The sequence below is a fragment of the Aulonocara sp. 'chitande type north' Nkhata Bay genome, linkage group LG15, assembly GCF_057382095.1.
Source record: "Aulonocara sp. 'chitande type north' Nkhata Bay isolate Kocher_YH1m ecotype deep benthic linkage group LG15, A_spYH_male_GT1.1, whole genome shotgun sequence".
In the NCBI taxonomy this organism is placed as follows: domain Eukaryota; kingdom Metazoa; phylum Chordata; class Actinopteri; order Cichliformes; family Cichlidae; genus Aulonocara; species Aulonocara sp. 'chitande type north' Nkhata Bay.
In genome coordinates this window covers 11,870,392-11,896,849 of record NC_141358.1, presented here as the reverse complement: position 1 = coordinate 11,896,849, position 26,458 = coordinate 11,870,392, and the positions used below count along the sequence as shown (strand labels likewise).

Genomic DNA, 26,458 nt, shown 5'->3' with positions numbered 1-26,458 from the left:
ACTACTGACCAGGGGCACATCTGCACTAAAGAGAGAACCAGCTAGAAAAGGGAAATAACAGGGGGTGGGGATTCATTGTAGCAGACACATGCAGACAAAGAGAAGAGGGCAGAAACAAAGATAACAAAGACTAAAAAAAAGGGTGGACAACTCTATTGTTCAATTAAAATTTTTTTAGGGGAACTAAAAAAAATAAGAAAATATAAACAGAGTCACATTTGCACTGAAATAGATGAAAGCGGGGCAAGAAACTGGGAAGCGGGGAAGAGAGAATCTCTGGTGTGTGGTGGTGGTGAGCTGAATGCGTGGGTTTCATGCAGGGAGAGGTCATGTACTGTGCTGATGAAAAAAGCAGCGCAATTAGATGATGAGCCATCAGTGTCTGCGTCTCCTGGGGGCTTCATTATTACACTTCACTCCTAGCATAGGGGAAAAAATAGAGTTCATATTAATCGCCCTCTTGTGTAACTGTGACCAGTTATAGAGCGGTTAGGTTAGGGCAGTGTGGACATGCTAATTTGATGTGTCGTTTGATGTGTGTGCAGGCGTGTGTGTGTGTGTGTCACATGGGCCACATTTATCTAAAGTGTGTGTTCCTGCTCTTGACAAGCACATGGCAGGGTCACGTGTTGACAGACTATAAATGACATGAGAGGGGTTTTTTCTTTTGGTTTTTTTTTTGATCCAGCTCTATATTTCTATGAGAGAAGAAGGTGCCTTCACATGATGTGCGTAATACCCTAAATGCCCCACTCTCTCAACCGTAGTGTGGGTTAGAGCATTATGTTTCAACTTCTAATATGAGTATGGTAGTCATTAAACAACCAAGCACCTGCATAGTTTCAGTTTGCATCACTAATTACAGTTTATCTCAGGGGGAGAATGTTAAATTAGTTAAGAGTACATTGGAAATGCTTTAATTTGTCTGTGCAAAAATAAAACGGTGGGGTGGCTTTTGATAATGCCATCTTTCTCCCATCATGACTGTGATTTCTTTTGTGGAAAATTGCTGAAAAGCCAAAAGCAGCAGCTAAACTCCTAGGAGCCCTGTGTGTAAATTGTGTCTGTCTCAATATCTCCTTAGTCTACACAGGTAAAACAAGCAGCGCACCAAAGTGCCGTGCTGTCAGTGAACAGGACCTACCACAGACTGGAGCTCGAAAGCTTAAAGTTTTATGCACACAAGACACGTTGACATACGCGCTGACATTTTTGCAGCAGGAAAGTGTTGCTATACAGTGATGAAGAGGAGGTCAAGTGTGCCTCCCAATCACAATGCCTCTTTCCGTCTGTCTGGGTCTCTGGGTACTTATTCAAATATGCGGTGACTCACATACAGAGACACACACACTCACTCTGACTCATCAGAGAGTCTTGGCAGGGGTTGCTTTGAAGTTACACGACATGAAGATATATAATTCTTCTTCAGAGCTGAGTAAACTGTTGGACGTTCACCAGAATTTTCCCAGAGGGGAGCATTGTTTGAAATACATTTTTAAAAAAAAATTCTTTTAAGGAGGTGGGGAGGCTGGAGGAAAGTTGGAGCCAGCTGATATTGGTGTACTAATTCTTGCACTTCTCTTTGATAGCTCTAATGCTCTTTTAAAGACCGCAGCATCTTCCTTCTTGCTCACACCAAACATAATGCTACTTGAAGCATATGATAATAACTAATTAGCTATGTTTCTTTATTGTGCTGGCCAGATAAGCATGACATCAGGACTGTTTAGTAAATCCCCTCTCAGAGAAGCAACACACTAAACAACATTATAACTCCTCATCTGTCACTGACAGTCGGGGTAAATTAGAGCTGGTATTCCCTGTTGGTGTTTTTAGCAGGGGGAGGGGCAGACCCTGTCACATTAAACCGTGTCTCAGTGTTGGGTGAGAATGGCCCAACACCACAGCTGGCATGGAATCACTAGAGGGTGGAGGCGTATCTCTGCCAGTGCTACTCTGTCAGCAACACACAGTTCATGCCTCTCTCACTTTCTCTTTTTTCACTCTCTCGTTGTCCCTTTAGGTTACTGCAGAGGACAAGAAGAACAGTGATGACATCTCCAATGGTAAAAGCTGTTCCTTTGCAACACCAGGCCCCTAATGCGAGCTGTCTTTGAATCCCAACATAAGATGGCTTTACCCGAGGTCAAATATTAGACTGCCACAAATAACAAATGCCCCTTATTTTCAGTTTTTTCTGGATTTTTTATGCAGTTGACATATGTTATGGAGGTCTTCATTACTGTTTGACTCGAACGGCATCCGTGCATCATAGTCCCAATTAATGTAATTAGACGTATTTTTATCTCTTGCCTCCAATCCAACCATCGTCCTCTCCGTGCTTGTAGCGGTTGGTCGAGACGTTTTGAAAAAGATAGGACTGAAATTATGCTTTGTGACAACCGGCCAATTCCCTGCCTCCTCTCTGCCCCCGTTTAGTTGCTTAGTAACACCTGCAGTTTGAGTTAACGGACCACCATTGCTCAACAGCAGAGACGGTGGCCCTCGCCACCTCAGCTTTCTGATCAGACTCTCGCTTTAAGTAGAGCTCGGGGGCAGACTGTTTGTATGTGTATGGGTGTGCATGGGTGTGTTTTTTGGGGATGTGTGCATATGTCTATGAGATGCATTGAGATAGTGGGAGTCGGTGAGTGGGAGTGAGGATGTGCATGTGCGCTTACACTGTGCCATTATGTGGGAGTTTGGCCAATTCGGCTCGCTGTGTTTAAGATAATGATTTGAGTCTAGGATAACTTGCTATGAGTCACAAAAGGAAAAGCGTTTAGTTACTGAATTTTGACAAAGAGGATATCAAGAATTTTACCCAGTGGCTCCACTTTCAGCTAGGTGTCTATATTCTACATGCATACTACGTTATACCAAATGACTAACACAAGAAAATGCATGTATATAAATGTATTATTACTCAGGAACGGTGCCACCTTATGTTCAATTTAAACTTTATTTGCAGATAGGCCCCAAACTGAAATCAAAGAGCCTGTAACTGAGGAATCCTACTATGCGACTAACAAGCCAGTCCTACAGAAGACCTGGGTTGACCTGGAGGACTTTGATAAATGCTTTCAGTGAGACACATATACATACATGCAGAAATAGGTTCTGATTAATATCATAATCGCTCATGCTAAAAAATAAAATAAAGTAAGCGGGGTTATTTGTATTCTAATTTCAGGACTCTCTTGGTGTTTCATAAGCCACAGACTTACCAGCATCATATTCAGAAATCACATTTTAAGGTACAGACTGTGCAAGTTCTATCTACGGGACTAAACTTTGGTTTTATTTTCCCACGTAACTGAATGTGCTTTGACATACAATTAGTAATTGTACGGGACATATTGTGATTAACTAAGCTGGTTTTATCTGCAGAATACTGTCCTCTCCAAAACAACAGTAGCCGTCAAATGCAGTGGATCATCCACACAGACACTTAGCTCCGGATCCCTTGCTGTAGCAAGCCCTGAAGTAAGCATGTAAACAACAGCAACACTCCAATATGCATACTAAGAATTGTCTCGACTTGTTATTCTGAAATTCATACTTTCTGACCCTTTTGGTCTCTGTCAGTCTTCCCCTCTCTTTGTCTCCTGCTTTGCCTTTCTCAGCAGCTGCTTTTTCTGACATTACTTAAGTCTTTGTCTCTGTATCTCTCATTTAGGTGCCAACTATGAAGCCTCCACCTGTTTTTTGTTTTTACTTCTGTTTATTTGAATCCCCCACTGCAACCATGCTCCCTTCTCTTCTCTGAATTTTCCTTCAACTGCTCCTCCACTAAGCCACCGTTCTATTAGTTTATCTTCCATGTCTCCCGACGGCTTTCTGCTCTTTCTCTCTTCCACTTGTCCTTCTCCGTGTTTGTGTTTCTTCCAGCAGTGTCCAGAGGTGAGAGGCACTTATTACCTGTGTGTGGACAGCCTGCAACCTTCCCAGATCCTCATCAGCTTCTCTTCTCTTCTTCTCTGGGGACATGCAGCTGAGGAGAGTAAGGGCTTATCAGTGCACAGACACAGACACACATACATGGAAACACAAACACTAACTTTCCTCGCAGGTACAAACCGTGCATCAAAGACATATTTAATCTACATTTTGGGTTATTTTTATTTTTATTTTGTGAAACCACTGTAATTTTGTTCCCTGCAGAGTGCCACCAGTGCATTTATTTTTTTACTCCACTTTCACAGAACAGGAAATGTCAGCAGCACGTAGGTCTGCAGTTCTCATCGCCGTGCCACACTCCTGGACAAGTCTGCAGTCTCAGCTGCCAGTTCTCTCCATCAAGACCACCTCCACAAAGGCAGCTGTGTTAAACTTGCCCTCGGGGTAGGACAGCACTGATTTATATTAAGAACTGTAGAGTATTTTGATCAAAATGATAGTCTTAGATTAAATTTGCAGCAATGCCTTTGTAGTATCATCGTACTGTACTTATTATGCTCCATTGTTTCTTTTGCCTAGGATTTTGGTGATGCTATGATTTCCTAATAACACATTACACTCAACACACAATACTAAGTAAAAGCATTACAATTGTATCCATTCTAATCTCATCCTTATGTAGCTTTAAACCTTATCTTCTGACTTCATTGTCAAGTTATGTATTGAAACAAAAAATCAGCTGTTTTAGCATTTCTTAACACTTCAATTCTCCTCCTTCACATTTACTCTCATAATCCTAAATTACCCTAAGCGGTATGTAATTGTCATCACGGGAACTTGTTCTAATAATGGTGAATTTTTCCTTTTTTGTACAGCACCTGTGAGATCTTTTGACAAAGAAAAGAAAATGTTCATGTTTCACACTTGTTGGGATTTATACAGCTGAGCAAAGATCTGTTCTGCATAGCTGTAGAGCATCCTGCAGAGGGTACCCTGCAGAGGATATCTTGCCTACCTCAGATGCTCTGAAAAGCAGTAAAAAGCATCTGTCCTAGTCTCTATTATTGGGTGTGACTTGGCCTAGAAGCAGAGGGCCTAGTTTCTGGGGTCAGGTGCAGGTATGGAGGAGTGCAATTACCACTGAGCCATAATCACACACATAGCACTCAACTAACCATGCCCATAAACCTCATAGTATTAGCTCTCCAAGACATAATATCTGATCTTGCTTCTGGGCAGCAATCATTTTAAAGCTCTCTTTGTATGCCCATTTTCATATGTTAAACTTTATGGTCTCGCCATTCACATGCTGATCTGTGCTAATCTGTTAATGTTAAAGAGGTTTTTTTCCATTATAATCTTGTTTTTAAGTCTCTTTTGTCTCAGTTTCTGTTTTAGTTTCTTCTCACTGTCTTCTCTCCCATACGCCTTATCTTCTTTTGTCTCGCTCACATTTATTTCCCTTTTGAATGTTTCCACAGTACTAGCCCAGCTCTGCCTCAGTGCTCATCCATCTAGTTAGGGCTGTAATGGCTAAATTATGTAAAGCTAATGGGGCCAAGAAAGTGGAGCTCCACTCTCTCATGCCTGACCAGGCCTTGTGAACTCAGTTTGGTATTTGGTGGAGAGGACATTAGGCTACTGCACATCTGACTGTCTGACCTAGTCAGTATTATTTGACAGGAACATAGCTCCTCTAATGCAAAAAAAAGAAAAGGAATTTCTCTTTGATTTTGTAGCTTCTGTTAACAACTGCATGAATTACAGGACCCACGTTTTTGCACCAGACCATCACATTGTAACTAGTTAATGAGTGCTATTCACGTTCTCTGTCAGTAGCTTTAATTGTTAAATACAGCAAAATGTAAATAAAAACAAAATGCAGAAACACATTTTTTTTGAAATGTGGTTGTAGGACAAAAATAGTTGGTGATTCTACACAAATAGTTTGATTTTCTTTTGATTTCTTTATCCTAGATAGTTTTATAGTTGAATCTAAGAAGGAAACGTCACTCTGTGGTTGAACTAATGGCAACACGTCAGGCCCGGTGTGGACAGACTGAAGGTCACAAGCCAAATAGGCTGGAAACCACAGGTTTTAGGAAAGTGCAATGAATGAGTGATTGCTTTCAGAATGCAAATTTTTTTTTGTGCTCTTCCCATCAGGCGGCATGTGCTGTGCATCCACATAAATGCAGCATTGGGTTACCATGTCCACCTCTGCAGCAAGACACCATTTATCTTTGGAGAAGAAGAAACCATCATGCCACACCTTACAAAGGTGCCTTTATTTATGACAATGATGGTAATTCCATTGTAGTAAATGGGTGGCTTTCTGAGCGGTGGCGCTCCTTTCAGAATATTATCCTGCAGCCGTATTCTGCCACATGCTGCTACTAAATAGATGCACATTCACATTTCTGATATAAGATTTGACATGTAAATGGCTTTCTTTCTTTCTTTCTTTCTTTCTTTCTTTCTTTCTTTCTTTTTTATCTCCAGGAAAATTTTCACAAAAATAGAAGTGATCGCTTTGATGATACAGTATATGTAAATAGAAAGGGTCAAAGGGGCGCATACTGACTAAGAAATATAAGGGGTGGTTAAACACATGGAGAAACTAGCCCTCATGGTGTTCAATTTAAGCACATCTGTCATGATATTTTGTGGTGAAATCACTGGAACAGAATAAAATAAAGGGAAACTAAAGAGAATATGTGCTTTTTATCCTACCTCATGACATTTTTTTTTTTTTTTAAAAGCAGAGCTTTTTGGAACATAGTGACAAAGAGGATAACATTGCCCTTGTTGCAATCTCCTCACTGTGGCATTTTGAAACTGGGCTTACTCCAGCTTCAATTTAAAAAATCACATCATGTTAGTGACTCTGCTCTCACACATTTTCTCTTACCTTTGTATAGCTGAATTTATATTTTTCATCTTTCTTTTGTCGATTGTGTAGCCTTAGCCCATCACTGTTTATGTGCATATAGCAAATGTTCTATAAGCAATTCTGATTTGATCACCATGGAAGTGCACCAGATTGTAGCATGATACACTGTCCTTGTTTACTTTCTGTCTGTGTAAACTCCCAACACTAAATAAAACTGAGATGCCTCCCAACTGTTCTTCTCTTTTAATAGGAAAGTGCCCATTTCACTGAGCAGGCCTCTTCCATCTTTAGGGCCCTGTCCAGATTGGTGGCTTCTTTTAGTGATAAGCAGCAGCAGCCAGCACTAAGAAAGGGTCTGGAAGAAACTCACTGTCCCAGAAACATCAGCACCACCCAGGAAAAATGGGAGCACTGCAAGGTAGTTTGCTCATAGGTACACACAGATTCTATGTAGAGTGCATAGCTCAGCATCCTTTATACCTTTGGCAAGTCATTGACAGTTGACAGCTGCTAAATCTATATGTTGAAAAATTCGTTTTACAGTTGTTAGGCCATGTCTTTAATTTAGATTAGATAAATTACATTGATTTATGACTTTGAATGACCAGAAACTTAATTTATTATTGAACAAATATGTTTGGCTGTTATAGAAAATTAGTGTTGCTTAATTGACATTGATTTACAATAGCTCTGAGGAATAATCATTTCTGACTGGTCAGAATTTCTGAATTGCCTCAATGGAGTCCATATTTATGCGACTGTGGTGTCTTTTACTTGGAACCGAATGCATTTTTCACAAGCCTTACAAAGATACCAATGGAAGAAAAGGTTTTCATTTAAAGAATTTAGGTAGTGGTAATGACTGATGTGGGGTCTAACAACCCTCCTACACATGAAAGGCTATTGGTCATAGGAGCTATGGATTCACATAGTTACAATTTTGCAAAATGTGCAACCACAACAAAATGACCGTACATCCTCTTTAATTTGGTCATTGCTGCTGTCTTTCCTCCTTGGCCTTGTGTTACACACACCCAAATGGTCACATTTGCTGATGATCAATTAATTAAGTCTATTTGATTAGCAGGTCCTGGCTGCTACCTACCCTCCTAATTCAAATGGAAGCAGTAAAGGTGTACTTGGTTTTTCACACACTCCTATATTTTAAATAAATGACACATTGTAATGACACATTGTAATATGCCATATATTGGTGTTCATCTCAGGTTGTATTTAGGTGATTTTAAGACCTGCTCAGGCTTGCTTGCTTGTTATGTCCTGGTATGTAAAACCTTAGAATTGACAGAAGGTGTGTTTTCTTTTTACCATGACTGCATGTGTTCTGGTGTTTGTAGGTGTTTAACTTGGCAGTTTACCACATGCTGCGTGAGGCTCTGGGGAGGAAGCTGAAAGCAGACGAGCAGTTTGCTGTACAAGCTCTCACTGCTGACCCTTCACTGTTCCCTGAAGAATACCCCCCTATATGTAGGTGCCACTTATTTGTTTGGAGATATTGTATGCTATCATGTTATATACATAACATTAGAAGCTCATAGATGTAATCAGTTGTGCTAAGCTTATAAAAGTCTGTATACCTAAATATATATACTAAATATATATACATATATATATATATATTTATATATGTGTACTAAACTCAGTAGCTTTAAACACTTTAGGGCACTGACTCATCCTAAGTAATTGTTCACATTAGAAATATCATAAGATTGCAACTACACATTAAATCAAAAGAATATTAATAAATGTGTCTTTGTTTACATGCAGTGTCGCTCTTTTCATTAATTCATATTCACCCACAATTTGCTGTTTTATGCCCTCATTCTGTTTGTTAAGTAAATGCAGATTTGGAGCCCCCAGAAATGTGGAGAGACAGGGAGCCAACAGACAGAGAGGTCAAGGCAGTGACCGTTCTGCAGGCTGGATTCAGAGGGCACTTAGTGCGCGAGATCCTTGATGCCTCAAAACCTGGTAAACAACTGAATGTACACGCGCACACACAGAGAATATAATATTTCAAGGAAAGTGGTGTGATTCAAAGCTCATCTTTCAAATCAATAATAAAAAATACTGGCTTTTGAGTAGACAGCGCCAGTGAATACTTTATTTTCTGTGCTCTGTGAAGGAGAAGAGAGACACAGCAACTACAGAAATTTAAGTAAAAATAGAAAATGTGCAAAAAGACCCACAAAAACACAGGATGGCCTGTTTTTCATTCCTAGATTTATTATCCAAAAAACCCCTCACACACAAAACACCTGTTAGTTCTGCATTCACTGTATAATTTAGCCTGCTGGCGTACATCGAGCTCCTGAGCAGCAACGCAAATATGTATTGATGAGACTGCCACTCTTACTAATAAATCCTGACCGATGGAGGCTAACCACATCGGGGATACACAGACGAGAGGAAACATGCGCATCATATACATGTGCAAACAGCGTTCCTGCATCACTGACTGATGTTCATTAGTGACATCAACAGAAAGATAGGGAAGAGAAGACGGGGAAGCAGTGGACACTTTCTAGGAAAAATGAGAGATTACATAGAGACAGTGTTGTGCAGCTATTCCAGTCTGGCTTTGGAATAATATACTGTTTTAGTATCAGTGTTGCTTTTGAACAGTTTTCTGGTAAATTAGAAATTTCCCTCAGTTTTAGTGAAAATATTTGGATGTGTTTTTAGAGATAATGTAACAGTAATCGTCTTAATGTGAAGGTCCATCACTGTTTGTTGATTCCCAAGGAATCGCTGAAGGCGATGTACTGCACAGCCATCCTCTGTTTATTGCTGTGCCTTCTCCAGGCAACAACACATGACACTGTGACCCCTCTGAGTAACTTGTACATATGGGGGTATGGACAGTTTCATTAGTGTGGGGTTTGCCTAAAGCAGCACTGTAATACACCAGAAATGAGAGAGTGCCTAATTTCCCATGGCTTGAAAATGTAGCTTGAGCATCTCAGACATCTAAAATACCCACATCATTAGAGTCAGTCTGCCGGCATCTCGAAATTATTATGCTGGTGGTCGTGTGACATTAGTATGAGCACATGTACATGCACACACTGAACAGCTTGACTTTTTTATGAAATTGGCCTAACATAGTTAAGTTCTTTCAAATCAAAGCACAAAGTGCAGCCTTTAGAGTTCCACTCAGCGTGATACTGACTGTCTAACAGCACTTTAAAAAACCATTCACTCAAAACATGCCACAATGTCCACATTGCCCAGGATAGTACTTGTTAATGACATGGTCCCCTTCAAGCACCTCAGTAGTTCCCCGGTATTTATGCGCACTGCTTTTGCTTTATTTTCTTCCACTCTGTTAGCTCCATTTGTAAATCTCATTTGCCAGTCTTACATTATGCTGGTCAGTTTGAAGTGCCACTTAGAAAAGAGAGCTGAGGGCAAGGATGTGTGGCGGGAAAAACTGGGGATACCTTTTGCCACATGTGAATATGTGAAAAAAAAATACAGCATTAAACAATCTCTTCTGAGCATTTCTGTGCACACGCACACATTTACTAATACATGCATACTTGCAAGTATGCAGGATTTCTTGTCAAAAATTGCGTTCTGTCAGAGGGCTTACCTCTCAGGTGAGATGAGTGTGAAAATTAAGTGTCAAGGTGAGAATAATCTTCTCCTATCAGCCTATCGCTGGATGAAGTAAAAATGCACTTTGCAATATCTGCTTCCCACTCTGAACTAGGTCAACTTCAATGATTTTTTCATGCGTTTGACAGCAACATGGGTTTTTCTTTCATCTTTAATGGAGGCTACTTTTCTGTGCGTGTGCTCATGTCGTTCAGGAACGAAGGAGAACCTCAATGCGTCCAAGATCCTTTCATCCGTGTGGTCGACAATTGAATGTGATGCACACAAACATGCAGCTTTCTTGCTGAGGTAAATGAACAACTGAGGTCTATCAAAGTGTATGACAGAGGTGACTAAGTAATAAAAATATACTGACTGTGTGCGCTTACATGGTGAGTCTAGCAATCGTAGTGGGTTTTTTTGTCAACACAAATATTTGAAAGTATATGAAAGCGCTGCAAATGCGTTCCAGTGCCAATGCTGTGTATATTGCATGGCATGCGTTTAGCCTCTCTGTTGCACTGCATGTCCAGAATCTGCTCCCTCTCCTGGTTGTGGCAGCCTGTGGGGGACATGCAGGGAGCATTTTCCACATTGTGTTCCATCTTTTCCCAGTGGTACCATCTGCTGTTTATACTCTCCCCGTTCCAATCAGCTACCAGCGTCTGCCGAATGACCTGCTGCCTGGGGATGCATGTGTGTGTGCATGAGCAATAAAAGCTCGGTCAATGTGTGTACGGCGGATGAAGAGGTGGTTTTCTTAGCTGACATAAATAATCACTTAAGTCAAAGATCATACTGAAAAGCAAAGTGCATCCTGGTTCTTTCTTATGAAAGAGGCATAGATTGTTTTCTGGGACTTTGTAATGAATACTTAAATTAACTACTTAAATTAAAACTGTATTCATGACATAGTTTTTGCTTAAGCTGAAATTTCTAAATGTGCTCTGAACTTTCTGTTTCTTGCACAGGCATATCATCAACAATTCTAAGAGGAAAGCGGACCTCTACCCATGTCTACGAGATGAATCGACTAAAATCGCCTTTGCTGATTACACTGTCTCTCTTCCAGACACAGCCAACTCATGGGTCTTGGTCTTTAGGTCAGAGAACATTATAAACTCAGTGAAAGAGAATTCCTAGGCTGTCTTGGAAAACCCTGGTGGAAATGCATGATGTCCTCTTATAACCTTGCTACCTAGCCGTGCTAGATATATTATATATATTGATATATTATCGGCTTGATCTTTTTACTGGTTCACAGAGAGATTTTCCTGGTTTCTGAGGAGGTGCTGGTGATACCAAAGGTCTACTCTCCAATCCCTAATTGTCTCCTGCACGTCATAAATAATGACACAGGAGAGGAGGTAAACACGGTCTTCAACAGAGTAGCACCCCATGTCTATCAACCCAATAAGGTGTGTGGATATAACATGAATTTTTTGCGTGGTGCTTTTTTTGAACTTTTCTAGTATTATATATAGAAAAATCCTTTTAAAACTCTTTATTATAGTATTTGGTATTGATATTTTCTTTCCAATATACCTCCCTTCTAAAATAAAATTATAATTTTATGATGAACTTTCTATCCCCTGGCCCAGCTTGGTTATACCTTTGTAGCAGAAGCTATCACACCTGAATTACCCCCTTCTGGTGCAAAGTGGAGGATGTGCTTGATCGGCTCAAAGGAACCACTTCCAAAGCTGTCCCGCGACACCCCAGTTAGTGAATTCTCAGTAGAGGAATTACGGGATTATTACATTCCAAATAACAAAAATCTCATTTGTTGGTAAGAGAATTATATGGCATACAGTGTTGTTTTTTAATGTTAATAAAATGGAAAAAGCAGGGATGCTCTGAGAATTTAATGCTATAATGTGAAATGTTTTATAGTTACAGAGTACATGTAACAACAGACACTGTAGCAACCGTTCAGCTTCAGACTTCCCACCCAGATGTATTGATACGTCTATCCATTCTGGACCATGAGAAACAAGTAGCTGGCAAAACCGGGAAGGGCCATGTGGTGATTCCTGTTTTTTTCTTCCTGGTGAACAAAGGTGAGGTGTCATTGGGTGCAGTAACCAAAGCTTGTGATGATCTGTGTTTCATAATTTAACACTCGACATATGAAACCAATTTAACTGTCTCACAGTTTTACTGTTTCTTTCAGTAAATTTTTGTGACCGTAGTTGTTCAGTAGTTCTTGAAATTCCACCTTGCAGTTTTAATTGGTGAGAGCTACTGCAGTCTGCCAACAGCAAACCTGAATCTTTATTCTGCTTACAGTAACATTTGTAGTGTAGTGTAAGACAATCACACACAAGACACGTCAAATTTATGAGGAAGGTGGTATGCTACTAATGTTAAAACGGATTCAGCAGTCAACACTGCTAATATTAGGGTTTGGGGGGTTTTAAACATATGCTGCACTTAAAAAAAAAAAAGAGGATTATCTTTCCTCCTACTCTTTTATTTCGTTTTTCTTTTCATCTTCTAGCTGTCCAACAATCCACAGCTGGCCAGCAATTTCTACAAAATCCTTCTTAAAAGAGTTCCATGTTCCTCCCGACCTTTTGAGTATGATTTTCGTTTTGCAGAAAACATTTTAAATGTGGCACTTTTTGTTCTCTCATATGCTGAGAGAAAGCTCTGCTGTTGTATGCTCATTTTAAAACCAAATTGTACACAAAACCGCCCTTGAACCACTTCGGAAAGCACGAGCAAGCGTTCTTAATGTGCTGGAACTCTACCTGTTATTCAGAGTTAATTTTAAATGTTAAAATAATAGGAGAAGAGCTTTAGAATTTTGCACTTATTTGGACCAGATGCTAGAGTGTTTATAAAATGTTTCCTAGTATATTTATTATTCTTGTCTTTTATCAGCATTAATAGATTTCTCTTTCTGTTACAGACACCGAAGAAAATAAACAGGAGCAGTCTCCTTCGGAGAACACTTTCCAGCAAAATGAAGGGGAAGACAGCGCAGTTAAAAAATCTATCTCCTCATCTGACCAGTACCAGCCTCCCACAGAGACTATGGTATCACTGACAACTGTCTGCGTGGTATCTGCTATTGCTCAAACACTTAACTATTCTCACTTTCATGGGCATCTCACTTTCCCTCTCTGTCTCTCTCACCCACGTGCTTGCTGCCTGTTGATATCATTTTTTTCTGCCAGATTACGCCTGTAAGCACACACACACACACACACACACACACACACACACACACACACACACACACGCAAATTTAGTCTCACCCACACTCACATTCTCAGAGACACAATTTGACAAGAAGAGGAGCGTAGCAGAAACTGGAGGGGTGTTGTTTTTTTACTGTCTGACTTATCAGTGCTTGTCAGGGAGCCATGATTTGTGCATGATTTATGACTCACTGTAATGTCTGAAGACCCCCCATCTAACACACCTGTTGTCTTAGTTTAAGGGTTGCAAAAGCATATGTTATGCTCTGTAGGTGTGTATCATCACATATTCACATGCACAGGCATACAGTGGAAAATGAAAAATAGTTATTGTCATTCATTATTATTATTATTATTCATTCTTTTCTGTGGTGATTTTTTTTACAGTGATGCATCTGGTGAATAATAGTTGCTTTTCCTCAGCAAATACTCACAAATACACACAGCAAATTTTTACAAATACACACAGTTAATGCCGCAGTTAAAGCAGTGAATTAAGGCTACAAAAACATGTATTTTTACAGACCTGTTAAGACGTTCGCTTCGGATACGCCACGTGTGTTTTTAAATCTTTTTTGGGAACACAGTGAGTCAGTAGCACTAAGACAGATAATGTCGGATGACACTGATAGCAGCTATTGATTAGAGCTTAGAGCAGATAAAGACTTAAAGCAGAGGGTGAGTGAATAGAGTGGCGTTGTTTGCCACAGGGACTCACAACACACACAATGATGCATCGTAATGGTGGAATAATTGTAAAGACTTGTGTAGGGTGAGTTGGGGGGGGACTCAAAGATATATGTAAGCGAATGGGAAAAAAATTAAATATATGCCACTTTTATTTTTTGTAGTGCTTTTTCTGTTTCTTTATACGCTTGATTTACTTCTTGGAATTTTGTCTGAATTCTGTCCTTTCTGTTCAGTGTGATGGACGTGGGTGTTACGTGAGATAACCTTGGCTAACCAGCCCTCTGCCTTCACTTAGTTTTTGTGGTGAACATGCACTTTAATTGTTTACCACAGCAGCAAAGTGGGTTCTAGGTCTTTTTTGTCTCCCTGTGTCATGAACACTGATGCAGATGTTTATAGTATATTGTCAGGTTGTGTTGGCTTTAGTTCATAGTTTTGATTCCTGCATAAATCATGTCGTATATGCCTTTTTTTGTATGTGTGTAATGCGTTATATTGTACTCTGATGCAGGTGTTTTACATTGTTCATCCATGTTTCACAGGTTCACAAGTACGTGGTGCAGGCAGAGGTGCTTTATAAGACTTGGAATCTGAGTGAATCCCAGTTGGCTTTTGCTTGTTCAGTCAAAGACTTGGAGAACAATGAGACAAGAGGTACATACTCAAGGCATTTACTATTACCACATCAGTTTCCAAGGGGGCAGCCAGGAAAGAAACCCTGTTTGCATCTTTTTCCTGGAAAACATACACATATGATTGGATTGTTCACTATAGTGCCATGAATCTTCTCACAGATAGGACTGTAATGGGCCATAAAGCAGTTCATTTTTATTATTCTATCAAAACTTTGTCAGCATTTAAGCACTTGGTTCTGAATGGATTTTCTACTAAGCCCTTAATGTTTGTTTTCGCACAGTTTATTTTGTGTTCAGTCTGAAATGTGAGTGATACTCAGTAGGCAGTGTCAGGGGCCAAGGCAGGCACAGTTTATTCTTTGCTTCCACTTGCCATGGGCCTGTAATCACAACTGTAATGAAAGCCAAATGAATGCAGCTGCTTTTGCAGATCATAGAGTGTGATTTCTTGTGCCCAGTGGTCGCTGGCTGTGGCAGTAATCCCGTCCTCTGCCACCAGCTCTTGGTTCTCTGCCTTTAATCATGCTATACAAATTGGATCAATTGAAAAATCACGTCTTTGAAATTGGTTGAAGCTTCTTAAAAAAAAATAAAAAATTGAAGGGGATAAAATAATCGCAGCATCTGTCGATGCTGATTTGAACGGGTTGCTGCATGGGGAGAGCGTGCATGAATGCCTGGAGAGGAAAGCAAGCTTGCTATCACCGAATTTCTGTTGTGTTTTCACCAGAGCTGATGCCAAGGTTCCCCGTACTTAACCATTCAGTTATTCCATTTGCATGATATGAAATCTACAGGTGACATGTGTGTTTGGGTGTGTGTGCGTGTCAGTGTGTAAAATGAACACTGTCATTTGAGACTGCCATAAATAGACAGTGTTTTTCTGTCTTTTTAAATGTCGTTTTTCCTGCATGTTAAGATTTTTTTTGCCAGTTTATGCTCACATTAGCCCACATATCTATCTATATGCCAGTGTCCATACAAAACCGTCTATGTTTTCCCTAAGCTTATGAAAATGGGTCAGTGGGATGTCAAATGAAGCAGGCTCTTGCCCCCTGGTGTCCTGGGAAATATCTCAGCAGGAAAGTGAATTAATTTCATCCAGTTTAACTCCGTCTCAGTGGTGAGCCTCTGCCCTTGATCATGCTCCCTGCATGCTACATGGATACGCACGCACTACATGGCACGCCAAGCCTCAAAACCTCTTTAACAAGCTGTTTAACAATCTGTAGTTAACACAAAAACTGCACTGCTTATGTTTTTGAATGCATGCACATTTTCACATATTTGCCTAAAGTCCTACTGTTGGAGGAGTCAGCCTCAGTTCTTTGCACCGTTACCATGAGAACACACAACAGTCTTTTCTTACAATTTCTTCAAGCATGTCCAACTTAAATCAGTTTTCAGGATCCTTTTGGGATAAATTCCAACAGCACAGATTGATATTTACATCCAGTTTTAGCATTGATTTTTTTTTTTTTTTATGTCTTGAGATAGGAGTAAGTCATTGAGTATTCACCAAAGCTCTTCAGGCAGAATGGCAGGGTGTCAGCTAAATGATGGATTATTACGCCTTTATATCAGAGAAGTGAGACTCATAGTTAATACTTCATCTAAGCTGGGGATTGAATCTGACTCAGTTTTTAAAGTGCAACAGTGCCATCTAGCATACATTCAGCCGCACAGCACCTTTGCTGTTTGTGTGGCAGTCCCCATCTTTAATTGTTTAAGTAGAATGTGAATATCTGATACTGTTGAATGTCTATAGACATGGCATGCATTCAAAACTGAAGCATTCTAACATTTCACATTAGAATTTTTTTTTAAAAATCTAAAATTTTAGCATTTCCCAATAAGGACATTAAATAACTTAAATCTAGATCTAATGTAAAGTGAACACCGTAGTTAAAGTATTTATGAAGCTAAATGCACAGCAGGTTTTCTGAAGACAACAGAAAATGTTAATGTTCTTAATCTCTGCTTCATAATGCAGTAAATAAGCTTGAGGATGTAAAGCGTTCATCTACCACTAGCACACCAAATCGTGATGGCCTCAAGTCTGATGCAACCAAAACCCAGCGCAAAACCAAAGGAGACAAGGGGAAGCCAGCTGTCGCTAATGAAACGGTAATGTATTACAACAGTATGGTACAGGAAAGACAAAACACCGCAACTCTGCAAGTCTGTCAACTGCACATAAGGAGTAGAAATATAAAAGCGCTTATAGAAAGGTATATGCATGCATTCACATGTATATACCCATGTTTATACAGTCACCCACTCAGATTGAAGGCCATGTTTACCTAAATGTATTTTTCACAGCGACTTTTAAGTTAAGAGAAGGTGCTAAGATATGTCACAGAGGTCTTGTTGTAGCTTGAGGAGTACAGGATGGAGGCATTTGTTTTGACAGTGTAGTTCACGTCTCTCCAAAGATGTTCATCCAGCTATGAAATGCTAGGCAATGCATATCAGGGTGAACCAAATCTCTGGCCTGCCTGTATACAGGATGTCTGAAACACATTCACCATTCATGATAACATAATCTGCATGGTGAGTGTGAATAATAGTCTCAGATAAGAACTTGGTTCATCAGTCAGAACCACTCAATAAACCTATGATCCACATAATAGCAGCATTTTGATCAAAGCTGTGCCACACATTAAATTCACACATTAAGCACGGTGACATTTAAACGTTTTTCTAATACTGACCTCCTTCGTTTTTCATTTAAAATTTGATGGTAAGTGCAACTTTAATGGAGAAAAGACACTAAGCGATCTCCAAATAAACTAAAAGTTATCTGTTGTGTAAAACAAAGGCAAAAAAACTAAGTTTGAAGTAGACATGCGCACTTTAGCAAACCGACCTTCCGCTCTAGTGTTTGTGTGTCTCAGCATGTGTTATTTTTTTTCTGTGGGTTCTTTGCACTCTGTGTGCAAATGTCTGTGCAGAGCCTTGACCTAACTAAACCAAACTGGATGCTACGTGTTGTCACGGACAACAGCAAAGCAAAAGGCATCGACGTTAAGAGAGACACAGAAAGAATAGACCAGATTAAAACCATTAAAAAAGCATGGGAAATGGCCGAGCCGGGACGCTCTGCCAAGGTAACCCTTTTAATTTAATATATTCTGTCTTCTTTTAGAATATATAATGTACTCTAATTTATTTATTTTTATGTATTTATTTAAGTGGGCTACACTGAAACATACGCTTCAGACAGAATGATTTACTATGTCTTGCTTTTAGGCTTTTCAGTCTCGTCTCCATTTTCTTAAACAAGTGCAGCAAAAAGAGTGTGGTGATGCTGCTACAGAGGAAAACAATGGTATGAATCTTTAAAAATGGAAACATATTTATGTGAACTCATATGGTTTATGGTAATGTGAGCTTGTCCTATTGGTACTTTTATAGATGCTTCAAGACCTGGTCAAGACATCTCTCAGAGTGCATCCAATCAGAAGTTGACTGACACCCCCTGCTCCTTTCCTCACATGGACTACAGTCACTTTACCAGGTTCTCCATTGCTATACTTTTCCGTCTCTGTCCCTTTTCACTCTTTCACTATCTATTTGATTGTTCAGCTTGTCCCAGCATGCAAGCTTAGACGATATAGATGGGAAATGATACACAGCCAACAAAGAAAGTTACATCATCTCATTGTATTTTAAAACAGATGCTTGCATTTTCCTCCCCCTGTTGAGGTCCTGTGGCTAATATGCAGGATGCAGTCTAGTTACCTAATGTAGATTTGTGGACCTGAATTAAGAGCTGGAAGGTTGGTGAATATGTCGGTGTTCTTGTTCTCAGGAACAGATTGGTTCATACAATATCTGCAGAACATTATTAGTAATTTCCTGTCTTTATGACCTTTGCTCTCATTGGTCCAGTGTGAACAGCAGTGTTACATTGTATACTTAACAGGGCCTGAAAGGGCAATGCAAGGACTTCAAGCAAGGTGGATGCTATTTAGTACGGCTACTGGCATAATGTTTTTTAAGCTGTACCTTTCATTTTTAAGAATGTAATGAAATTATTTACATAATAAGCATTATATTATTTTGCTGTTTATTTCTTCTTTATCCTTTTAAACTCTCCCTTCTCTGTCTGGGTTTATTCTGGGTACTTGGACTTCCCCCCATAGACCAAAGACATGCATCTCAGGTTAACTGGTGATTCTAAATTCTAACCCGCAGCCCTAAATAGGATAAATAGTTAGGAATATGGATGAATTGATAGCTTTGCACTTAATCATTCATATTCTAGTGTTTGATAGTAACTTGATTTGAGTGGGTACTCTGAACATCAGGGTGATTAGTACATGACACAGCAAAAACAGTAAGTAGTTTATTGTTTTGAAATCTCTAAACATTTGGATTTACAGGCTATTCATGCATTAAAAATATACACAAATGTAACATTTGTGAGCCTGCCATTCCTCCTTTTATATAGCTGACTTCAGTTTCTAACAGCACAGCTAAATGTGCCTCAGCCCTCAGAATGACAATACAGCAGCTCCACTACTGACATCAGTTACTGAAGGACTGACAGTAACAGTCACCGAGAGTTTTTACTGCAGCTACATTTTTGTTGTTGTTTATATTTTAGGTTCTGATTTCTATATTTTGAGGCTGGCATTATTGTGTGGGTTAATCTTTGGTTCTGATTTCTACTTTAATGTTACTCTGGTTTCCTTTAAAGGCTAGTTAGCATATTTTTCCTCCTTATATTCTGTGTTATTTAACCTTCCCTGTGTCCTTAACTTAGAATTTCGAGTTCTTCGTCATCTTCAGGGGTTTTATGTTTGGTTGATTTGTGCTTTTTGTGCCTTGTTCTTGTTCTTGTTGCATTTGAGTTCTAGTTACTGTTTATGGAGTCTGTTTGTGATTAGTGACTCTTAGTTATTTCCCGTTTTACTTTTCCCCCAACCTCATTGTCTTGATTGTGTACAACTGTGTCTAGCTTTCCTCAGCTGTCTTTCCTTGCCTGCTCTCCCCATGTGTATAAATAATTCTGTCTTCGTGTTAACTTCCCCGTGTGTTTTCTTTCTGTGATCTGCTGGGCTAATTTAGAGTTTGGGTTTCTAGTTTTCATTGTTAGTTTGAACTGTGAAACAAAGGCTTACCTTCTGTTTTATCCCTCTGCCTCCAGAGTATACATTTGGGTCCTTTAACCTGCAATTCATGACGATTACCAAGAGATTAATTTTTAAATATCTTTGATATCAATGCACATCTAGGATTACAAGCAACTATGAGTTTGCTGCCCATCTATGTGTACCCATCGTAAACAACTATTTGCACTTAATTTTGAGCATCAATAGGGAAAGGGCTTTTTGGTTTTCGTATAAGTCGCTTAGCAATTGACCAATCACATTTCACTTAACCTTGGTTGCATATAGATACATACTGTACAGTGTAAACTGATCGAGTATAGTTAGGAAACAGTTTCACCATAATCCCCCCCAAATTCCACGTTGAGCACCAAAGGTTAAGCCAACAGACTAGCCAATGGCTTTCCAAATTGGTCTATGTCCTGTGTGTGACTGTATTGTCAGAGTAAGAGTTTTAAAGGGAAGAATCTCCCTCCACAGTCCCCCCTGGGTTTCCCATTACTCTCCCTGACACCATCTCTTGTTCCCTCCCTCCATCTCTCCCTCTGTCCATCCCTCTCCAGGATAAATGAGATGATATTTGGGTCTTTTAATTAGAGAGCTATTTCAGGGACACTATGAGCTCGTTACTCCAATGAGATGTGCCCCTCTCCCATCACCTCTCCATCCTCTCCTGCTGTGAGCGTGCGCATGTGCGTGCCAACACGTGTGTCCAGCTAATGGTGGCTGTCGACACTGGCCTGCAATATGAGCAGAGAAAGAGATGTGTTAAGTTTATTAAAGGGTGTCAGGCACATCAAGATTCACACTTGTGTACACACAGGCGTGTCTATATCCTCAGTTTCCCTCTCCAAAAATTTGTTTAACACCTGATCCTGACACAGTAGCTACAGTGCATGTAATGACACTGTGCTATAGTACAAAGTACTTGAACATATCTTCAGATTTCTATTCATTCTCATTAGATGGGTATACATTCATGTGACAGAAAAATGCTGTGCACACCGTATACATTTAGTTCTTGTGCATACATGTAGACACCAAAAGGATTCTCCAGTGGTGATGGACTCATACATAGAAGAGGCCCAGCAGAGGGAGCGCACTGAAAAGATCCAGACTTACCGGTTGGTCCGAGAGCATGTGTTGGAGTGCAGAAAACAGGAGGCGTTCAAAAGGAAGGAGCTAATGAAATGTCAGCTGGAGATGTATCAAAACATGCAGGTAAGGGACAGAGAGGGAGAAGAATGTAATGAAACAGAAAGAAATGAGCCACTGTGGCTATCAAAGTTAAAAGGAGTCAGCTGCCTTTCCCTCTAATTCTTTAACTACTTTCTCGCTGCCATTTCTCTTGTCTCCAGGCAGCCTTTGAGCAGCGCTGTAAGAACTTTCACAATACGTGCGAAGCATTTAATAGCCGTCATCGCGCAAGCATCAAAAAGGAACAAGAAGAGAAGGAGGCTCTGGAGGAGGCCCAGTCCGCAGCTCTGGAAAAACAAGCAGCCTTCACCTCTGCTTCCGCACAGCCACCCAACAAGCAAGACAAGAAAGCTGGCAAGAAGAAATGATAGTCTTTAGCACCAACATCCAGTCTCAATTCTCCTCAGTAGACATCTCAGAAGTAGTCACACTGAATTATCGTCATTGTGTCCCAGCACTGTTTACGTGCGCCTTACGAAACAACATCAGATGGGAAGTTTATTTGTTCACGATTCAGTGCGTTCGCCTTTTCACTACACCTTTAACTTTGAAACAACTAGTTGCTCTAACTATAGTGTTTATTAAATGTTCTAGTTTGATAGTAGTTTAACAAAGATGTTCACACAATTATAATATTTAGATCATATCCCATGAGATATTTAATGTGTTCTTTACCTATACTGTTCATTAATAGCTATGAAAGCAGGATTTGTAGTTTTTATTCATTTGAATCTAAAGTGAATGTTCACTGTCCATGTTTTCTCTTTGCTCTACACAAGAATAAAACACGTTTCAAATTCTCTTGCTGAAACTGTAAAAATATTGCTGAGCTAACCTTAAAACTGAATTGGAGGTCTGAAGGATTTTTCTTTAATGGCAAAGCTAGTTTTTAGTTTAAGTTAAGATAAGATAACTCTTTATTGTCATTGCACAGTCATACATACAACGACACGATACGACACATCACAATGCAACACAAACAACACAACACAGTAACTTAACTTAGTAATGAAAAATGAAGAATAAGGCTTGTAAAAGCTGTCCTTGAGTCTGTTTGTCTGGGACCTCAGCAGCCTGAACCTCCTGCCAGACGGCAGCAGCTTAAACACCTGGTGTTCTGGGTGTGTACAGTCCTGTAGGATGCTGCGTGCCCTCTTGAGACAGCGAGTGCTGTACAGGTCCTTCAGGTCCATTTTTCTGAGGATTCTCAGAAAGTGGAGACGCTGTTGGGCCTTTTTTTAAAACCGCAGAGATTTTAGAGCTCCATTGGAGGTCTGTGTCTATGTGCACACCCAGAAACTTGAAACTGGACACCCTTTCCACACACTCCCCGTTGATGCTGACAGGCTACAGCTCGGACTTCCTCCTTCTGAAGTCGACTACCAGTTCTTTTGTCTTGGTGGTATTGAGGTCCAGGTTGTTGTCCACACACCAATCTGACAGCCTGTGAACTTCAGCTCTGTACGCCGTCCCATCTCCCCCAGAGATGAGCCCCCAGAGATGATACAGTGGTATCATCTGCAAACTTAATGACTGCGTTGTCTGGGTGGGTTCTAACACAGTCATGTGTGTACAGTGTGTACAGTAGGGGACTCAGTACACAGCCTTGTGGAGAGCTGGTGTTAAGGCTGAGGGCTGAGCTAAGATGAGGCCCCACTCTAACTCTTTGTACACGGTCTGAGAGGAAGTCTCTGATCCAGGCGGCAGGTGGTAAGAAGGAAGTCCGATTTCCTGCAGTTTAACTATTAGTCTATCCGGGAGTATCGTATTGATATCGTATAAATTAAAAATTAGAAAAACTTGAAGGTCACATTGAGGATTCTTTTTGAGTGATAGTTTCTGTTTTTAACTTAATTTTGAATTTAAATAAAAAACTATTTAACCACTTAATATGTCAAACATAATATGTCAAACAAACAAGCTTGCAAGGATCTTCCTTTTGCCTCCTTTGGCTTCACGGAGAAGCCAGTCTCACTTGCAATGTATGGCTGGGACCTTCTGGTGCCCAATATCTTTGATTATATTCCCCCAATCTTTAGTTTTCTTGAAGGTCACTATATTGACCGTACGACTCGATGCATAGTGGGTACAGTCAACCTCCCACAAGCTGAGTGGTACTGATTGATCGCTTGATTGATATATTCTTGCTGATACAGTCACATTGTGCAAGACAAAGCCAAGCACATAACAAAATGTAACACAGGTAGGTGGCAGATCTTTACTGCCACATGGCAACGATTGATTAACATCAAAGCTAAGTGAATGCACAGACTCAGAATGCTGCTGGTGTTTTGTTTTGCTTTTCTGTGGTCAAATATATCTAATATGGTAAAGTGCCCTTTATCTTAGTTTAGTATTTAGCATGCATGTAGTTCTGTGTACCTCAGAGTCGGCTGATCAGCTGAAAAATGAGAAGTTAAATTGGAAATGAAAAGGAAGAGGGTGCCATCTAGTGGACATTAATAAATTCTCATTACCATGCCTGCACTGTGCTGTCTCAAGATTGACAATAATAAATAGTTCAATTTTTTAGCTGCTGCATGGAGGAAATTATCATTATGCTACGCGTGTATATGTGCACATTCTAGACTGCGTGCATGTTTGTGGACCAGATAGCAGGAGGAGAAGAATTATATGTGCCTGCTTGTGTAGTATGTGTGTCCTGCAGCAATTTGCTCCTCTTCTGAGGCTTTTGTACTTTGCTGCTGAAAACCTATAGCATAAAATTCCTCTTTGCAAAAAATGAGTCCCTGTTATGGAGCTAAATTAGGCACATTCAGCATACGCATAACACTTTAGTTGAATTCATTTGTGTGTGTAGTCAAACATGCATACAGACTACAAATCTATCTAATATTCCACAAATATGCCTTGAGCACAGTGTTATTGCCATGCTATTTTATGTGTACAACTCATGCCGTGTTTTGTGTGTCTGTTCACTCTGTCAGGGTTCATTTAACCAATGACTGTTTCTACTCTCGCAACAGCATGACAAAGCTAATCCTGAAAGCCTCAATACTGGAACAGAACATTCCCTCTTGCACTGTTGCACCATTCTCACTTGCCCGATTCATTTTTTCCCTTCTAAAGCATTAGCTGTTATTTGACAGTTTCCATACATCTAAAGCCGACCTCGCTCTCCCTGCAGGGTGCTTGTGATACAGTGGTTGTCTGTCAGTGTATGTGTGTTGTATTATTCTGTTGTTAGAGAGATCAGCCATGACTCTAATTGACAGTGATGTGTGTGTATTAACAGAGAGGTGGTTTGTTAATTGGCAGCTGGTGGTTTGATGCAAATGTGTTGTGAGCAACAGGGGAACTCTAAAGTAACCTTGAAACCAAGGGGACAGACAGCCACTGTATATGAGTCTGTGTGTGTGTGTGTGTGTGTGTGTGAGAGAGAGAGAGAGGGAGAGAGAGAATGGGTGTGTGACTTCCACAAGTAATAAGAAAATATTTGATTCTTAAATGGACCCATATTGAGCGGTGTTGAAATGAACTAAATACACATTCCCGAGTGATGTGGAGGTGATGGTATTTTAATTCACTTTACATTTCAGAGGTAATAATTCAAGAATACCTTAATCAATTTCTTTGCTGTTGTTTTATGAATGACAAAAAGGGCATTTTGCACTTGCAGGATATCCTGTCTTTACTTGGTTGCCCTCTCGCTCTCTCTTTTTTTTCCTTTAGAAAAAAATCTTTACCAAACTTATTATTTCTAGTGACCATAGCCCACAATGGAAAAACTACTAATCTGTTTTTATCAACATCTTGTAGAGCAGTAAATCCAATTCACAGTCTTCAAATGACAAAATATGGCCTACCTAAAGTTAATGTAGACTCATCATGGGCATGAATGTCATAATAATAAGTGGTACTGAAGGTTCTACATGGTCTATTGCTTTGTTTTGTTTTTTTTGTTTGTTTGTTTTTTGCCTGTCCCATTTGGTTCTTCAGCAATCAGAATTTTTGTCTGAAGGCCAAGTAAGATACCCAACAGATTTACTTTACCGTGGTTCATCACGGCTTTGCCGTATTGGTCCATTTTATTGACCTTTGTTATTTTATTTTATTTTATTTATTACTGACAGGACAGACATAACTGGGGGATAGGAAAGGGAGGAAAAGAAAAACAGAGGGGAAGAGGGACAGTGAGAGAAGACATAGCCCCGCCCCCAGGGCATGAAGCATGCATGGAGGAGATCCAGGCCCCAGACATCCAGAGGCCCCCAGATCACAAGAGCCCAAGGAGAACCATTGGAGGGGCAACCGTGCCACCCTCCTGGAACGAGCTGAAGAGAGCCCCAGATGTGGGATCACCCAGGAGCCACAGTGCAGAAGCCAGAGGGGGCTGCAGTGACGAGCCTGCAGGCTCCGCTGGCAGCCACCCGCGCCAGAGTGGTCCAAGCCCTGGGCCCAGAGGCCCGAGGGCCCCCAACACCCGGAAGGGGCCCGACTGAGCCACGGACGCCTGGATCTGCCAAGCAGCCACTGAGAATGAGCCGGTGCATACCTGAGCGTCCAGCCCAGAACACCAATGCACTGGCAGCTGAGGGCATCAACCACCAGCAGGGAGTGTGGTGGGGGGAGATAGGTGATTTACTACGACTGGTAGTTTCTCTTTGCCAGAATAAAAAGGATTTGTTTGAGAGGAGAAGTTATAGGGGAGAATTAAAGATTTACACAAGTTGGGAAGGTCTTATGAAGGCATTTCTACGAGCATCACTGTCCACAGTGTAGAGACTTTTAGATCACCATTGACCAGAGGCTGCAGAACAATAAAGAAGACCCTGCTCCAAAACCAGCACCTTCAAGCTCAACTGAAAGCTAGAGCTACCCACATGGACAAGCCAAGTGCCTTCTGGGGAAAAGCTTTATGGCGATACAAGACAAAGATTGAGCTTTTTGTTCACAACGAGAAAATGTGTTGGGAGGAGTAAAGGTACCCAGACACAAATATACACTTCCAGCTTACACAGGGGTGCACACCTTTTAGCTTATTGACCCAACTTGCTGGAGCATTGTTTAGTTGTTGTTGCCCTCCTCCTGTGGGATTGAACATCTCTAGAGTTTCACACTCAGAGCCTGCCTTGCTGATAAAAGTCAGAGGAGCAAGGCTTCACAAGGAGAAGCTTGTGCTGTTATGGCTAAGCCACATTTCAGATGACAAAGAGCATCGGGCCAAGCCTTATGTTGACA

The 26,458-nt window shown here is 40.5% G+C and overlaps 1 protein-coding gene across 12 annotated transcripts in view; it reads left to right on the top strand.

The window, feature by feature from the left end:
- Positions 1-22,056, top strand: part of adgb (androglobin) — a 36,083-nt gene extending 14,027 nt beyond the window's left edge. For 9 of the 12 annotated variants that reach the window (XM_086264179.1, XM_086264174.1, XM_086264177.1 and 6 more), the window contains 23 exons: positions 2,024-2,066; positions 2,972-3,086; positions 3,194-3,257; positions 3,391-3,486; positions 3,892-4,003; positions 4,206-4,344; positions 6,067-6,181; positions 7,044-7,211; positions 8,149-8,278; positions 8,648-8,782; positions 10,627-10,720; positions 11,383-11,514; positions 11,676-11,829; positions 12,013-12,200; positions 12,305-12,471; positions 13,326-13,477; positions 14,850-14,961; positions 16,936-17,069; positions 17,897-18,052; positions 18,195-18,273; positions 18,360-18,462; positions 21,097-21,280; positions 21,418-22,056. In XM_086264179.1, coding sequence (XP_086120305.1) covers positions 2,024-2,066; positions 2,972-3,086; positions 3,194-3,257; positions 3,391-3,486; positions 3,892-4,003; positions 4,206-4,344; positions 6,067-6,181; positions 7,044-7,211; positions 8,149-8,278; positions 8,648-8,782; positions 10,627-10,720; positions 11,383-11,514; positions 11,676-11,829; positions 12,013-12,200; positions 12,305-12,471; positions 13,326-13,477; positions 14,850-14,961; positions 16,936-17,069; positions 17,897-18,052; positions 18,195-18,273; positions 18,360-18,462; positions 21,097-21,280; positions 21,418-21,624 — 2,979 coding nt within the window. In that variant the 3' untranslated portion in view covers positions 21,625-22,056. The remainder of the gene's footprint in view (positions 1-2,023; positions 2,067-2,971; positions 3,087-3,193; positions 3,258-3,390; positions 3,487-3,891; positions 4,004-4,205; positions 4,345-6,066; positions 6,182-7,043; positions 7,212-8,148; positions 8,279-8,647; positions 8,783-10,626; positions 10,721-11,382; positions 11,515-11,675; positions 11,830-12,012; positions 12,201-12,304; positions 12,472-13,325; positions 13,478-14,849; positions 14,962-16,935; positions 17,070-17,896; positions 18,053-18,194; positions 18,274-18,359; positions 18,463-21,096; positions 21,281-21,417) is intronic. The other 3 variants (XM_086264178.1, XM_086264175.1, XM_086264176.1) reach the window with 3 other exon arrangements.
- Positions 22,057-26,458: the final 4,402 nt, after the last annotated feature.